Raw genomic sequence first — 17,830 nt, 5'->3', positions numbered from 1 at the left:
CAAGTTTTTTCTTTTCATGAACAGAGCCCCCAACACGCTTATTACTAAGTTTTTCAAATAAAATATTGACACTTAGTGAAATTCTCAAGGCGCTCTTTAGCTGTTCATTCATGCATCAGCAGACACTGACTGAACACCCGGTCCTGGCAAATACGCGAATTCTGAATCACCATAGCAACAGCAAGCAGTCAGAGCCCAGGCTCTCGCTGAATCACCTCCCATCCTCACTGAGACCCGGCAACCCAAGGTGCTGCCCGACTCCACAGTGTGGAGCGCGCAGCTGCGCCCGCAGCGGGACTGCTCGAGGATCAGAAAGCGAGGGGAAGGGATGGAAACACTTTTTTTTTTTTTTTGGTGGCACATACCAAAACCAGACATGGAGAATATGAGAGAGGAAATTCTTGAAAAAGTATAAAAAACAAATCCTGCAAGGTTTTTTAGAAAAAGGTATCATGCTTTACACCAGGAATGAAAGGATGGTTTTAAACCAAGGGCGACAGTGCGTCTCCCTAATTCACAGGGTCCCTCAGGGCACACACCTACCGCAGGTCATGCATTCTTTCTCTAGTGCGGCACGGAAAGGAGACCACAGCACAGTCTTGTATGTACACCAAACGATATCCACGCACCATACACATCCTAACCCAAGGCTGTACGGCGAGCACCACGACACCGGCGGAGGGGAAGGGGCAGGGGGCTGAAAGGTAACATGAGAGCCAACACCCACGGGGTCTTTCGTGGACAGCAAGCAGTGAGCTCGGCTCAGAGCTGCCTGTTCCTGGTGGGGCCTCAGCCGTAACACAAAATCAAAACAAAAGCTGGAGATGACTTTTTAACAAGGATTTATTTCCTCTAGTTTGTTTCTTTATTGTAGTCAAATAAAATTGACTATTTTTGGAGCTGGGGTGACTTACTGCTGTTTACTCCAAGCTAAGAGTGCAACATGTGCTTCTGCTGTCAGCAATCTGTTCAGACAGGGCGGCGACGGAAGTGCCTTCTGTGCTGACACCGGTTTGCGACAATTTACAGTGTGACTCAGGATTTCTCTCAAGAATGCACAAGCAGAAATTACGAAAATGTACACACACACCTGTCACAACCTCCAACTTCAAAATTACGTGTATCAAACAGCCTTGTTTTTCTTACTAAGTGACGTAAGAAAAATACATTTAATTTATGTCAATAACAGACTGCCTTAATTTGTTTTATATATTGGGTTTCTTAAAAAACAAAAAACCCTCTAGTGATTACTTTAAATAAACCATCAAATTAAAAGTAAAACCCTCAGCAGAGGGACCATTTCAGAAAAGATCATTAACGCCTTCAGCACACGACTCCTTCCATGAATTTAGCCAGGACCAACTCACACGTAAACATCTACTATCATGAGAAAATCACGTTACAGGCGAAAATATTTTCTCGCTTGGATCCTGTTCATCCCCGTAGACATCTTTAGCAGTGAGCAGCGTGGCCTCTAGCTGTTTACAATGGAACTTCCACATGTGCAAAGGGGCAGAGACACCGCCACTGGCAGGTGCGTGTGTTCCTGATTCGCCAGCTTGGGGACAACCCCCAGCCCTTCACACGTTTTCTAAAAAGCATTAGATCTAACGATTGTAAATCTCCCTGCAAAACACACACACACAAGATGACTTTTAATTGTTTAAAAACAGTAGCAACTCACATGTGCCAGGCACTATGGTGACGGCTTATGAGCAGCACACAATTTAATTCTCACAAATGTAGGGAAGAGAGAGGGGTGTCGTGCCCTTTCAAAACACGGGAACGCCGGGGTCAAAAGCTGAGAAGTAGGACGGAGCCTTCGGTCCACCTGCCCGCAGTGCCCCGCGCTGTGCGAGTGGACAAGGACATGCTGGCAGCGAACGCCCGCAGCCCCTCAGGTCGGGCCCTGGACACTCATCTACCCGGACTGAACATGAGCGTGTCAGGAGGCAGACCCCTGACAGGACCTGCCCACAGCGCCAGCCTGATACAGACGAGGTGCAGTGATCGAGGCTGAAAGCCCTGAGGTGTGCGCTTCCTAAGTTCTCCTTACGCTCCAAGTATTTTAAATTACTCCTGTGCCACTGTTTCAATATGTTTATAAAACATTCTATATAGAAGCATCTTTGATCTGAAGCATCTATAAAGAAGCACACATGATCAATAATTCTCTAATAATGAAATCTGGCATATCAAAATACCTGTTTTCCCAGCCATGGATGGCTAACCAGATATACTAAAAAAATCAGACAAGTACAGCTGATTCACTTTGTTATACAGCAGAAACTAACATACCATTGTAAAGCAATTATACTCCAATAAAGATGTTATAAAAAATGATAAAAAAACAGCACTAAGATACAATTTCTCACCTATCTATAACACTGGCAAAAATTTAAAAGTATGACAACATGTTCTGTTGGCGAGGCTGCAGGAAAACGGACTCTCACGCACCTGCTGCTGGGAGTGCAAACGCACACACGCTTCTGGCAAATATCTACTAAAGCGTCTACTAAAAAAGAAATCAGACGGAACAGCGTGTTCCCACAGAAGGACCCCTGCAGCGGGTGGAGGTTTAGTGGGAAGCAGCCCTCTGCAATCCTGAAACGTCTTTAAAGTCGCACATTTAACGTCAAAAATGTACTTGAAATTTTGCTTCCTACTTCACATTTGTCTCAAGTGAAAGCAAAGTGTTCCTTATTTTCCCAGATCTCTGAATAAAATCTAAGCTCCGGGAAGACTTGCCACATGGAACATGCAACTTTCAGCAGGGCCTACAGGAAGGAGTGTCCCAAACAAGCAGGGGTTTATCCAGACAGCCTGTCCTGACTCTGCCGCCAGAGGCTCCGGAAGGCCTGGCCTCCGCCCATACCCCCTGAACTGAGGGATGGGCTCTGAATGCTTGTTCTCGCACTGCCATCCCTCAGGACGACTCCCCCCTGAGCAGCACGCGAGGACATCGCTGCCACCCCAGGAGGTGGATGGGCGCCACCAGTCTTCATCCTTTCATGCCCAGTTCAAGGCACGTTCTCACCTGAGCACTACTGCTCCAACCCTGAGGGGAAACATCACACTAACAGCAAGACTGTCCCGGCTACCAGGGCTGTGGCCGCACCAGGGGACGAGCCCAAGGGAAGGACTGGCTGACCGTCTGTTCTCGTCTTACCCTGGAGTCGGCGTCCAGCAGACAGCGGGAGATGACGGTGTCCAGGAAGGCCTCGTGCGCGGCGATGATGTGGTCCAGGTCCTGGGCCTGCTGCACTTTGTTCCAAAGTTCATCCCAAGAGCACTCAAGCACCTGGAAATGACGAGAGCCTGAGGGAGGCGCTGACGCCACGCTGGCACAGCACCTTCTACGAAGCACAGCACGACGGCCTGAGACAGGATGATCTCAACCAGAATCGAGGGCTGATTCGAACGTACCTCAAATGTAATGTAATACTGCATCTGATGGATGAAATGGACCATCTCGGAAGCCAGAATGTGACAGTGGTGCAGCACCCCAGAGAATTCTGCAAGAGAGCCGGACACCGCCGTCGGACACCAGCACAGCCTGCCCTCCTGGCCACCTGCAAGCTGTCTTCCCCCAAACTCCCTCACTTTCACTCTCGATCCCTAAAGCAGGAACCCGCCTTTCCAGAGTCCATCTCTGTGCTATGTAAACACGTACTTAGCCACCCAATCACGCAGTGACAGATTACTTTACGGAATATAAGGATCTAACAAGAAATGGCATAAAATGAAATAACTGTATTTGAAGAGTAGAGAAATTCTGTTTTACAGAATTTGAATAAATATAAGCTCAATTTTATGGTTTCTTTACAGTCAGTCTGCCTACTGTGCGTGAGACTTTTACTATTCCCTAGCTATTTGGCGACAAAAATGACATTTCCTTAAGTACCGCATGTGACCTTGTCACCTGAGAGAAGCATGAACTTGGAGGGGGTGGGCAGGGCCCAGACTCCACTCCTGTTCTTTGTGAGATTATAAAACCAGGAAAAGGCTGGAGGGTCACCAGGGAGCAGCATTCTCTGCTTGGACTTTTCATTTTTGTTCAGAGACTCCGCTGTACTATTATGGGATACTACTGTCCCTGAAGGCTCCATTGGGGGAATGACTTTAATATGGGTCAGCCTGGACATATTTCTGTTACCGCTCCAAGGGCCTTCAATTAGCTACCTGGATAACTCACTTGTCGCATGCGGTTATCTGAGAAATCATTCTTGTCCCTTCCTCAAAGAGTAATGACGGAGCGACGTATAAACAGGTGTGAAAAAAACAACAGTGGTGCTGTATACTTGAAAAACTACTGCTTTCTACAAGCTGAGGACTAAGAGACACTTGTGGGGATTCTGGCTTGTCTAACAGGCCCTCCTCGGCCAGGGAAGAAACAGCACGGTCACCTCAGAAGATCGGCACAGGCTCCAAAGCCTGCCGTCCCCCGTACCATCAGGAATCTGCAATCCATGAATATGGTAAACGTTCTTCTGAAAGACAGCTATAAGCTTCCTATTTCATTTGTAAGTCCAGAGTGAAGGATGTACTTCTCCTACTAAAACCATCAGAGGGGCTAAGACTTCTAGTCTAGCACTCAAAGTCTATTTAACTAAAATGACTTTTCAATGTAAAAAGGCATAAGAACATGCTGTTTTAAGCCATATTCATCTGCATTATGGTTTAGGTAAGCTTCTCAGAGAAGTAACCCCAGTGTGCAACTCCATCTGGGGTTTAACCAGAGCTGGAACGGCGGGCTGTCCCCCCCGCCCCCGACGCCAGGCAGTCCCCCTGGAGAGCCGTCCGTGTACATTCAAACATCCCACAGGCATGTGGGCGCGTGCCAGTCCGATTCTCCAGATCTTTCTCAGTGTGATGGGATTTCTTCATAGAGCGGCAAAGTTCCATGAAACGGTCTGTGATATGAAATAGTCTAGAAACCCCGTGTGGAAGGGTCTGTTTCTTTACTGTTCTTCATGTCATCACAGACCTCGGGTGGAACTTTCCCGGAAGCCCAGCGTCTCTGAGGCCTCGTCCAGCACAACCTCACCACTTCCGAGGGCACGGCTCTGCCCGCACTCACAGCAAACGGGGGCAGCCTGTTTCCCAGCCTCGTGAGACGGGTCTGCAGTTTACACTAACCCAGCCTGACATTTTCCCACCAAAGAAAGTTTAAGATCGCAGGCAGAACGGTAGGTCTCCCGGCGGATGACCTGAGAACGCTGAGCGCTGCCCGGGGGCCTGGGTCAGTGCAGAGGCAAGAGCACATCTGCGGCCACTTGCCAGCCTCCGGCTCCAGGACAATCTTGCACACATCAGGGAAGAAGTGTGACTCCAGGTTTCACTGCTCTGTGCAGTCTGGGTCTCCTCTAACTATCACCTAAGCTGAAGTCTTTTCCTCCTGCCCAGATCTGTCTTGGGCTGCAGATCCATTTACCCTTAAAAACATCTCACACAGGTGAGCCTGACCTGGCAGCCCGGCCCCGCTCCTCCCGTAATGCCCGGAAGCAGAGGCCCAGGGGTCCACCCTGGCCACACCTCCCACCCCACGGCTCTCAGCCCCGAGGCTGCAGGCTCCCCGGGCTGCATAACGCTTGCACACCGTCATGGTGGGCCAGTCTGCTGGCCTCCAAGCTCAGCCCTCGGGGCGGAGCCTCCCTGGCCCCTGCTGCACTGAAGTCACACCAGCTCACTGGGCCTCGAGGCCCTTGCACCTGGCCCAGCCCTCCTTCTGAACACGCTCTTCTGCCGGCCCCCGGCCCTCCCCCACACCCCACTCTTCCCGTCTAACGCACTCACCTCCAGATGCCAGCCCGGGAGCCCCTCCGTCCTATGACACCACCTGGTGGGGGTCTCCCTCCCGTACTCCCACAGCACCTGGTCTTCCCCACTTCAAACGACGATCAAAGCGCTCTAAGTGCCTGCTGACACGTCCAGCTTGCCTGCGAGACAAAGACGCTTCCTGACCACAGGGACCTTTCTGTCACATCCACCACTGGATACCAAGAACGGGCAGCACCGAGTAGGCCAATCGTTATTTACTGAATGAATCATTTCGATCCTCAAACTTTAAGGAGACAATCTGCATCATCTATGTCTTGACTATTTCACTCACATCCTTTTCAAAAGGTTTCTGTGACCAAAGGCAAATTTGGCAACAATGGTAAAATATGTGTTATTTTCTTCATAGTCTTCAAGTACTACCAAATGTATTTTCACTCTAGAAAAATGATCTGTTCTCCAGTCTGAAGGGAGCACGGAGGACAGCATCTTTAATGCACCCTCCTCCCAAGATAAAGCCTCTGAGAGTGAAGGGGCCCGAGGGCACTGCCTCCTGAAAAGGGATCTGGTGAAATAACTCACGCGGTAAAGCCTGCACTCCCTCTACCACCACAGTGCTTCCCTTCCGCACGGGAGAGAGCAAGTGCTCTGAGCTGACGGATTCGGAACTGCTCACTGCCCAGGTAAGGCTCTAACGACTATGAACCCAATTGATACGGAGACTGAATTCACAAGGTATACTTTGGTCCTTTAACTCCTAAAAAATACAACTTACACCTGAAACAGCCCTTGAATCTCTTTACCCAGAACCTTGAAAATACACTTAAAACATACTTAAAATATAAGTACTTGTGTTTTTATAATTGAACCACAAATAACCATATAATTCTAAAACTTCCAAAAGCAAAGCAACATTCACCCCGAGGTCCAATAAATACATAAATACAGTACATCTCCCGCTGGACTAACGTGGCGGCAGACGGCTTTACACAGACACCAAGAATGACCATCTCCCCTCCGGCAGACTTAGGTGTGAGACATTAGACCTGTCTGTAATCCTCTACTGCCCCTCAAGGCTGCGGGAGGGACTTCTGGGCTTTAAAATACACCAGCAGCTCTCACGGGCTTGACCCGTGTGGTGTGGACATCTTTCCCAGAAGCTTCTGCCCAACTGGAGATGCACTGGAAATAGTCTTGAGTGTTGTTAAAAATTACAAAAGTTTCTTTCCAAAAAATACCCTAAAACAATTTATTCACAATTTCAAAATCACCTCCTTCAACTTTTATCTACAGCTGAAGGGATGATATTCACCAAATATCACCAAATTACCCATGAGATTCATTTCTCAAGGCTATGGAGTCAAAGGACATTGGTAAGACTCTGGGTCTTTCCTGTATCCTGGGTACAAGACCTCTGGTCACCGGTCAGGGCCTCCTGCAGACACCATCTGGCGTCCTCTGTCTACCAGGCCAAGTGTGAGGACACCTGTCCACGTGGGGCTCCCCGAGGGGTACTGGGCTGAGCGCTGCGCAGATTCCATCCTTGCCTTGAAGGCAAGTGCTGCCAGCCAGCCCTCACCCAGACGAGGCCTCTCAGGCAGCCCGAGGCCACAGCCCAGAATCCGGGCAGAGCGCTAACCACTCAACCTAGCAGTCTGGCAAACAAGAAGAGAACACATCACAGGCGTGTAATCACTGAGGACTACCTACTCACCCACGTGGACAGACACAAAAAGGAACTTTCAAAGAGAAAAACATCTACTCATCTTTGAGCCACCATTCCACTAAGCCTAGAACGCCAACTGTAAGATGGATCATTATCATATCAATCACCAAGAAAGGAAAACAAGTCCCGTGCCAGCAGGGGAGCCGACCACTTCCCCTACCTCCTCCTCCTTCACTTTTATTTCCAAGGAGACCAAAAAGGAGACTATTTTAACACCATTCTTTGGGGAGGGGAAGCTCCATGCACTCCCTGCCCCCAGGACACAAAGGCTGAGAAAGAGGCAGGAAGCTCATTTCCCTGTAGTTCTGTATTTGTCTATTTCATCTGGTTAAATGTTATCTGAAATACACATTTAGTTGCCACTAATAGCAAGTTTTTAGATTAACTGAATCTAACAAAAGAACTTCCATTTCTTTTTAAAGGAAAAAAATCTGTAAACCATTTCAGATCAATAATCTTTTCTGTCTAGCTAAATGGCAAACATATATAAAAATGGGTTTAATCGGCTTGGCATACCATTATCAAACTCTCTTGCTCTGAGCAAATCGTTTTCAGGTGTAACTATTTACTCCAAACAACTTATTTTGATGAATATTATTAAAATTATATCTGGGATGATGATCATGGATACTGTGCACATGACCAAACACACACGTGCATATGTGAAGGACTCCACGGGCTGCTTTCAGAAGCATTTTCTGGAATCTTCCTGTATTTTTGCCTCAGATTTATGGTTGGTGGGAAATTTCTATATCTGCTGTGTTAAAAAGACTAACTTCCTGGTTGATCTCTGTTCATCAAGTTGCCTGGCCGTTAATAACTAAAACACTTCCTTATAAGTTAAAGGTAAGAAGGCTGCACTCCAACAGAAACATGGGCAAAAAAACAATTTCCTGAGGAAAGAAAGAAAGTGTTTACATTCAAAGATAATTTAAAAAGCATTAAAAGGAATTAAAATGAACTTCCAGGGAATTCCCTGGTGGTCCAGTGGGGAAACTCCCTGGTGGTCCAGTGGTTAGGACTCCACGCTTCCACTGCAGGGGGCATGGGTTCGATCCCTCATCAGAGAACTTAGATCTCGCATGCCATGGGGTGTGGTCAAAAAAATTTTTTTAATTCATACAAAACAAACAAATAAAATGAACTTCCATTTTCACCTATCAAACTGACAGTTTGTTTGAACATAATATCCAACAACTATCAACCAGTGACAGCTGTGCTTACGGGGATGTAAATTAAATTGGTACAAACTTTTCAGGTACAAACTTTCCTGAAAAGTAATCTGACAATATGTACCAACAGAGTTAAAATATAAATACTAAGAAATAAAAGTATTAGTAAATGCACAGTAAACCTAAGATTCGTATCTGTTAACCCAGCAATTCCAATTCACCTATTCTAAAGAAATATCCAGAGGCATATAAATATATATTTACACACAGCTTATGGCATTATTTATATTAGTGGAAAAATAGTAAAAAAAAAAATCAAAAAAACTATATGCCCAACCGAAGAGGAGAGATAAAATGATATGTCCACAGGAGGCAATATTATGCTATTAAAAATATGTTAGAAGAAGTTTTAATGACAAGGGAAAAGGCTCAGTGAAAGAAGCTGAAACTGAACACGATACAATAGGATCAAGTTATGTTAAAATTACACAGAAAACTGATCAAATAAATGCATTAGTTATCTTCAAGTAGAAAACAAAACTCATTGCTGACTATTCAAAATAAGAGAAAAGCCAATTCGCATAGACACTGCTGATATCCAAATCAGAAAAACGTATCAGAACCAGCTAATACTTGGATCTGTTACAGAGCTCAGATTTCCCACAGCTAAAAATAATACAGTTGTTGGGCTTCCCTGGTGGCGCAGTGGTTGAGAATCTGCCTGCCAATGCAGGGGACACGGGTTCGACCCCTGGTCTTGGAAGATCCCAAATGCCGCGGAGCAACTAAGCCGGTGAGCCACAACTACTGAGCCTGTGCGTCTGGAGCCTGTGCTCCGCAACACAAGAGGCCGTGACAGTGAGAGGCCCGCGCACTGCAACGAAGAGTGGTCCCCACTCGCCGCAACTGGAGAAAGCCCTCGCACAGAAACGAAGACCCAACACAGCCAAAAATAAATAACTAAATTTATATTAAAATAATAATAATAATACAGTTGTTTATTTCGAAAGGAGAAGAGTGATACAATGACAAATATCTGCACTGTGCTGAAATGATCTCGATCAGACACTGAGGAAGATGAGACCCCTGTGCTCGCAGGGAAGGAGAGAGGGCAGGCCCAGTGGACACCTCGCAGGCGCACCGACCGTGTGACTTCCGACCGCGTGACTTCCGGGGAGGTCGGCAGAGGCAGAGCCAGGAGCCAGCGCCTCCGCCCTCATCGACTAGAAAATGGACGCTGAAGGCGTATTTACCGTCCACAACCACGAGAGGCTTTCAAAGAAAACGCCCCCTCTTGAGTCCTTCTCAGCTACTTCAGAGGGACCCTACCATTAATCGTCTCGAAGTGAGTCTGGAGGAAGCTCGGCCAGGAGCCTAAGAGCATCACGACCACTCGCCGAGTCCCGCCGGGAAGACAGAAAGCCTGGACGCCAGTAAACCTGTGATTCCGCGTGTTACCACGTGGACAGGTACCCACCAGCCCCCAGCTTCTGGGGTGTCACAGTTCTGGAACTCTGGGAGCTGCCCAGGGAGGAACCTCGACCTAGTAAACAAGCAGAGCTCATGCAGCCTTTCTGCAAACAACTGCTCCTCTTTTAGGAACTGCTTTCACCAAAGGATTAACAGTATGACCGTGTGGTTCTTCTCTGGAGACATAATTTGTTGAAATACTTTCTCAAACGTTTTGACCAAATCACTTCCAATATAAAGATTTCAAAATTATTCATAATTCAAGTCACTCGATATTTATAACATTAAAATGAACTTGGGGCTTCCCTGGTGGTGCAGTGGTTGAGAGTCCACCTGCTGACACAGGGGACACGGGTTCGTGCCCCGGTCCGGCAAGATCCCACATGCCGCGGAGTGGCTGGGCCCGTGAGCCACGGCTGCTGAGCCTGCGCGTCCGGAGCCTGTGCTCCGCAACGGGAGAGGCCACAACAGTGAGAGGCCCGCGTACCACAAAAAAAAACAAAAACAAACAAACAAACACAAAAATGAACTTGACTACATGACATGAGAGTTTTATTACAGCTTTTAACTGTAAAATATTGTAAAATCTTCCCATGTCCTGGTTTATGAACCAAAACAATATTAAAGCAATTCCCAAACAGACTTTAATTAAAACACTTAGTGAATTTTAAATGAGCCAGTGATTTATTAAACAGCTTTCTTTCCTTAAAGATTATTTTTTTAAAAAATTAAAGTACATATATGAACACTACATGATTCTAAAAGAAACTTCAATGTCTAAAAAAACCTAACTTGACTCAATTTCTTTTCCTGATTTGCACTGAAGTCAAGATAAGCATATTACAAATGAGCCTCTTCACAAAAGACAAATCCAAAAGCACAAGAAACCACTTTTCAATACGTTAAGAACACTTTTGTTTTTGCGAAGCTGCTAGAAACCAGGGGCCAGGCGGGGACACGCCCTCTGCCAGGGTTTACCTGGCATATTTCTCAGGAGCTTGGCGTTGCACATGTGCCCCTTCCGGATGTCAGTGAGGATGTACTCCATCCGCTTGGCCCTCCAAAGGAAGTTAAACACTCTCAGGTAGTGGCTCATACACTCTCGAGTGAACACCTGGAAAGAGCAGAACACAGGCTGACAGGATCCTGTGAGGTGAGGGTCCTCCCAGGGCAGGGCTCAGTCTTTTTTTTTTTCCTTAAACAAAAAGTCAGAGAACACACAACCAACTCTAACACGTTCTAAGTAGTATGTAAGCAACGAACACAGCACACTTTAGGAAAGCGTCATCACACAGCAACCACGCTGATCGTTTATGTGTCAGAGCACATTCAACGGACCTGATGTACAAAAGTTCAGTGTGGCCGAAATTCCTTACAACTATAACCTGTCTTGAGGGGGGACATTCACATCCCACTGCATTCACACAGGGAAACAGCACCCACAGGACGTGGTCCCTCAGTCCATCACTTACTGCAGAATAAAGTTCGGAGGAACATTCAACAAATAAGCTCCTGACACCTCATGTAACACCCTGGAGACCAAGGGTAGAAATACATGGATCTTACCCTGCCCACTGTCAAAATGACATCTGTCCTTCCAAATCTTTCTTCACAGAATTTGTAAGAATCTAAAATAATGCTGTGTTATAGAAGACGTAACTATATAACTAAGATATGTACCCATTCTAATTAAATTCTATACAAAAAATGACAATCTCAATGAGAATAGAAAGGAAATAGAGATTAATATGGTAAATTAAACAGGGAAAAATCAGGAAATCCACTTGCTTCTAAAATCTGATTCTAAAACCATAAATTTTTAAATAAAACAGCCCTTTTTATCTTTCTAGTAACTTCTGTATCCAACTGCACAGAATTTAATGTGATAGTTAAAAATTATTTCAATTTCTAACGCTAGTCTGATTATCTGCAGCTGTCTAATAAAATGGTTACAGGTACAGCCACTCCACTGAGAACATGCCAACCCAGGACATATGCTGACCCTGGGACTGGAGGGCAAAGACTGGACAGGGAAGAGGCCACTCCCTGTGTGAGTCCTGGGCAGACTCCACCAACCAATTACAAGGCCTCTTCTCCTTCCAATCCAGCCTCTCCCGTCGGACCATCAACCCACTGGAGTCAGCAAGGAAATTGACACCTATTAGCCACAGGCAGGGATCTATCTTAAATTTCTTTTTAAATACATCTATGATATAAACTTATTTTCTTGACTCTACTAGAGCTTTCAAAAATCTAAAATCTTGAAAATATAACATTGCGTGATCAATTATTTATGCACAAGGTATGCAATGCATAACTTCGATACTCTCATAAGATGTGCAAAATCATACAATTAAGTAACCGTGTATATAGACCATGCTCAGTGTATCTATCACCCCAGGCACCTACATTTTGTGAAATAATCGATGCAGCTGCCTTCACTATGGTATCATTTATTCTACGAAAAAATAATATGTAATATATGCAATATTAACAAGGTAGAGAATATGAAAGTTTCTAACATAAATAATTTGTTAAAATATCCTGTTTTGTACATTATAATTACTTAAAACTATTTATGACGTACATCTAAGGAGAAAAAACTAATTTGAATATGACCAAAAATTAAGTCTGAGCACAGCTGTATATTGAAGATGTAGTAGCTTTGATCTGGTAAAGTTTAAACAATGGGAGTTTCCGTGTGAAAAGCCTGCCCCAGCAGCTACCGCCTCACAGGAGACAGGCAGGGCCCCCTGCAGAGCAAAGCTGTCAGCCCAGAGGGAATGCAGGAGAGCCGGCTTCGGTGCAGGCTCTCCAGCAGGAGATGGGCCCACATCACCCCTGGAGAGGAAGGACAGCCATGGACAGCCAACTCTGCAGAGACCGCTAGGGAGACACAGTAGAGCCAAACTACACTACTTCTTAACAGAATATTCTCCCAAGAATTAGAAGAAATGCATGTCCTTCTTCAATATTTCAGATATGAAAATGACTGAGATAAGTTCAAAGAGATACCTTGGTCAAGGAGAGTTCAAGTCTGAAAAAAGAAAAACTGAGCACTAAAGAGGGCATTTTAATTGCAGACACACAAGAGAGCTGTGCTGGTCAATCCTTTATGACCTGGGAACCATTCAAGGAAACAGAACTTTTCTTTAAACACAGTGGAAGAGCGCGTGAACAACTGCGCAGCTATTTTCTAATCAGCTCAAATGGATACTAAATATCAAATTTTATCCAAGTAGTAAAAATACAACGCCACTAAAATACTTTATAGTTCCCTTCAAATTATCCTAAATTAGTCACTACAGTCTAAGAATAATGGAACAAAATGAATAACCCATTTGTTAAGTACTTGCTGAAACCTATGATAAGAACAAATGATATTAAGAATTCTTAAAATAATCCAGCACTTCAGCACTCATTAGTGACTGGTGCACACACACATGCACACGCACACACACACGACTCTGGCTCGAGCATTCATTCAATGGACGCATCGGGGATGCGAGCAAGCACTTCACGCGGAGCTCTAGAGAGAAACCGACTCTGAAGCAACAGGGACGTGCAGCCACCCAAACAGCTACGACGGCGCCCAGCGGAATCTTACGGTTGCAATGGGCCCATCGACGTGGTAGTCCAGGCTGAAGACGTCCCAGCCGGTGTCACCTGGAGAGACCTGAGAGCAAAAACAAACACACAACTGCAGGGCTTCCCACCACTGTGAAGCTGTCGAGTCCTCAAAGGAAAGGCATTAAAATAAAGCCCAATTTTTAAAAACCACTCAGCAGTTCTGAGCGGGAGCTGCCTGAGAGCAGAGGAGGGCATCTTTTTTCCACTCCTGTACCCTCAGCATCTAGACAGACAGGCGCATACGAGCTGCCCTGCAAATATTCTGGAATAAAGAGCATATTTTTAATGAAATTGTAAAATCAGTTTTAACATTCATCAGCATTTTCTTAAATGACAAAAACCCACTGCCTTTTGTGTTCCTAATCCATAAAAGTAAACATTTTTTAAAAACCCACAGGTTCTGCTAATGGTCCTTCATCATAAGTAAGCAAACAGTGTATTATGTTTATGAAATGCTCATTCCCCTAAAAAAGCCATCTTCTCTCAACTAAAACTAAACACCTCTGTTTGTGATCAATGCTACTGCGATCTGTCACCTCTGTGCCCGGTGTCGTCACCAGCAGCAACAGCGGAGGTGACTAAGCACCCACCTGGCCAGGCCCCAGGACAGAGCTGCACGTCCCCTGCCCGCAGCCCTGGCGGCCCTCTGTCAGGAGAACACACTGAGGTGCAGGGACCCGTCTGAGGCCACACCACGCCAGGCCACCGGACAGGGATTCCAAAGCACGGTGGCCAGCTCCCCCCCACCAGAGCGGAGCAGCATGGAGCAGCGAAGGGAGGGGAGGGGAGGGGAGGGGAGGGGAGGGGAGGGGAGGGGAGGGGAGGGGAGGGGAGGGGAGAAGAGACAGCAGAGCAGAGAAGAGCAGAGAGAAGAGTAGAGAAGAGAGCAGAGCGGAGCAGCGGGGCCTCAGGCCACACGGAGGGCGCCAGCGAGGAGCCCCGGGTGGGACCAGAGCTGCGGTACCTCCAGCAGCCTCACATCCAGTCTTCTGAGGGCCTCAGGGCTGTCAAACTGGGCGTTGGTGGCTCTGACAGCTGTTTCAAGAATTCCAGTCAGGTTGTGTTGGTACAAAGTCGTAGCCGGACGGACAAGCTCTGGTCTTAACAGAGTTTGGTAAAAGCAAAAGAGGATGTTACTTGGATTCTCAATGCGCTTCCTGAAACTTCAGACTATAGAGTTCAAGTGACAAAACCTAACAGGACAAATGGAACCGATACAACACGGCAACAAAATGACTGTAAAATCTGAATGCTACAGAATTAACTATAAATAAGATTTCATCAAGTATTTGGGGGAGCAAAACACTTCTTTAAAATTAATTTTGATTCAGCTTAAAATTGAAAATCTTAAGTGAGCCACGCATGTTAAAAAATACAGTTTTCAAACTTAAGCCTGGCCTACAGTAGCATGAACTACTGTAACTTCCTGTACAGATCCAATGGGCAGAAAGGACTAGATTAAATCAAAACAATTGGCTGTGTGGACACCATGATTCTAAAGGCTAAGAACTACCGTGTTACCAGCAAACACTTAAGGGTTACTGACATCTGCATTCCTAAATATGAAGCTAACATTTCCGAGGTCCGCCCCAGGTGTGCACAGGGTGAAAAAGGACCAACAACGTCAGTGTCGCTCAAATAAAGCTGAGGCAAGCTGGAGACTGATGACATTCCCCTTTTAAAACTAGAAACTTAAAACAGGCCTTGAGAAGAAATAAATTTTTCATTTGCTATCAAGGATGAGACACTCTAATTATTAAAACGCGGCATAAGGCAAACACGGGTAAGTCGGCTAAATGATGCGATCTGCAACACGGCCATGGCCTCTAAACGTTCACGAAACACCTGCTCTCCTCCACCCCAAACCTGCACACTTGGCCCCCACCCCCTGGGCCACTGAAAGAACATCTCCCCCTAAAAACTCATCTCCACCCACTCCCCACAGGTGCTGCCCTGGGACCAGTACCTAAGTCACCAGTGACCCCCTTCCTTACAGAGAGCAGAAAGGCTCCTTCAGGAAGTATAACCACCAAAAATTCATGTTCAGCAGATCATCAACTCTTTCATGAGCTAACACCTCAAACAAGGTTACCCCTGAGCCTGCTTGCTATGTGTGCCCCCCAAACTCAATCATCTTTCATACTGAAGACGGCCTTCTGGTTAGAGGTGGAACTACGGAGTTTCCGTGGCTGAAGCGGCTTCTCAAGTGCAGTCCCCATGCCAGCAGCTTCCCCTCGGCCGGGACCCTCTAGGGACGCACCGTCCTGGCTCCAGCCCAAAGCCACGGAGCCGGGCTCTGCGGGCAGGCCCGGCCATCCAGTCCAACAATCCCTGGAGGGGATTCTGACACACATGGAGTCTGGGGACCAAAGGCCTGAGACACTGCTGGACTCACAAAGGCATGACTGAAGTGTCCCAAAGGCAGCGCCAAGAAGCCACATGTCCAGTCCTAGGCGCCCAAGTCCACGCTGTGCCCACCCTCGGCTGCCCGGGGCCCGGCTGTCTGCTACAGAGCTGGCCCTCCTGTCTCTATGGCAGGAAGGAGGGACACACACTTCCTTCTAGAAGGGACGGTGCCAGGAGGAACGTCATGGAACTAAATGGAAGGAGCAGTTGTATTTGCTCCATGAAGTTGTTTTGTTTTTTATTTTTTTTTAGCAAGAAATAATGTAAACTAAAAACATGGAAGAAAAAGTTCCATCTTGAAACATACATTTTATTTCTCAGACTACTCTCAAACTGAAGCTAGGCTAACCGACCTCACCACGCACCCCTCATGCCCCTGCTGGTCGGTGCCAGCGCTCAGGAAGCGCACGAGCCCCGCGAGCGGAGCGCAGGACCAGCAGAGCTAGAGGGACATCGGCCTGATGACGCGACGATTTTCTCTCCTTGATTTCACCTTCCCAACGTTCTGTGAGGATTCGACACATTTCCTCTAATGTCGCTTATTCTTTTAAAGAGAAACTGTAAAGCTCTTTATCGTGCTGAAATCTACTGCACGCCTACAAAAAACCCTCAAGAGCCTTCTTACTTGAGCAAGTCCATTAAGTGCCTGATGAAGTCTCCTTGACCCAGCAGCAAGTACCGCCGCATGGCCTGCATGTGGTCCAGCAGGCTGTACTTCTTATTCAGAACATCCAGTAGGTACTTGCTGGTCTCAAAATAAGCCGCGTCAATTTTCCCCTGAAATGCATTTTCCAAATCTGTGAAAAAATCTGCAGCTGTAAAGAACAAAAGGGAAAAGTACACATACGTACATAATCTGCATCTTACGAGGAGGAATGAGACTCACACACACAGAGTCACTACACCCGCTCACAGCTTCGCTGACAGCCGAGGGCGTGGTCAGGAGGGCTTGTTTGTGCTTCAGAATAACGGGCCCATTAAGAAAAACCTATTTCAGTACTGCTGCTATTCTAGTTATACATTACTGCAGAGAAACTAAGGTGTCCACAGTGAGGAAAATGTAGTTTTCTGTAGAAGCGGAGGTCTGATGGTGCAGTAATGTGAGGACGCCAGGCGCCGAGCTGACCACGGTCATATTGCAGGGATGGGGGAGGGGGAGGGGCAACATACATTTCTGTTGATCTACGTCATTTTAAAAATGTCAATATCTCCCCCCGGAAGTGTTCTTACTGTACCAGCGTTTGATTCATGAAGGGTTTTCACGTCAAAGAAAAGGTCTGATGCCAACCAATGGCAGCCAAAGCGCCTGTCAGAAGACACGCGACCCAGAGCCTGCTGGCCAGTCTCTGTTCCATAGGCTCCCACAGGAAAACATTTACCCTTAACTCTCTAGGCTCACTTTTAAATTTCCAAAATTTCTCACATATGAGAAATATAAATGTGACTTTTCCCACTGCTTTTTGTATCATTACCAGCAGCCCTCCCGAGTCCGCATCTCCCATCCTCCCAGCGGTACTGACAGCCAAACAACCTTCCTCCACAGAGGGCAGCAGTGGAGGGGGCAAGAGTCGCCGACGGAGGCCCAGCGGTCTCCTGCACACCCGCCACGTGCTGGGCGCTGGGCGCTCGGCGGTGCTGGCCTCCCCCG

General features: G+C 46.8%; 1 protein-coding gene across 5 annotated transcripts in view; it reads right to left on the bottom strand.

The window, feature by feature from the left end:
- The window catches only part of TUBGCP3 (tubulin gamma complex component 3), a 60,419-nt gene that overhangs the window by 7,485 nt on the left and 35,104 nt on the right, over positions 1 to 17,830 (bottom strand). For 4 of the 5 annotated variants that reach the window (XM_067713643.1, XM_067713646.1, XM_067713645.1 and 1 more), the window contains 6 exons: positions 16,808 to 16,997; positions 14,741 to 14,876; positions 13,754 to 13,822; positions 11,125 to 11,260; positions 3,427 to 3,515; positions 3,170 to 3,301 (listed from right to left, as the gene is read on the bottom strand). In XM_067713643.1, coding sequence (XP_067569744.1) covers positions 3,170 to 3,301; positions 3,427 to 3,515; positions 11,125 to 11,260; positions 13,754 to 13,822; positions 14,741 to 14,876; positions 16,808 to 16,997 — 752 coding nt within the window. The remainder of the gene's footprint in view (positions 1 to 3,169; positions 3,302 to 3,426; positions 3,516 to 11,124; positions 11,261 to 13,753; positions 13,823 to 14,740; positions 14,877 to 16,807; positions 16,998 to 17,830) is intronic. The other variant, XM_067713644.1, reaches the window with a different exon arrangement.

Source organism: Pseudorca crassidens, chromosome 18 (assembly GCF_039906515.1).
Source record: "Pseudorca crassidens isolate mPseCra1 chromosome 18, mPseCra1.hap1, whole genome shotgun sequence".
In the NCBI taxonomy this organism is placed as follows: domain Eukaryota; kingdom Metazoa; phylum Chordata; class Mammalia; order Artiodactyla; family Delphinidae; genus Pseudorca; species Pseudorca crassidens.
The sequence above is the reverse complement of the archived record's forward strand: the minus strand, read 5'-3'. Positions and strand labels throughout refer to the sequence as shown.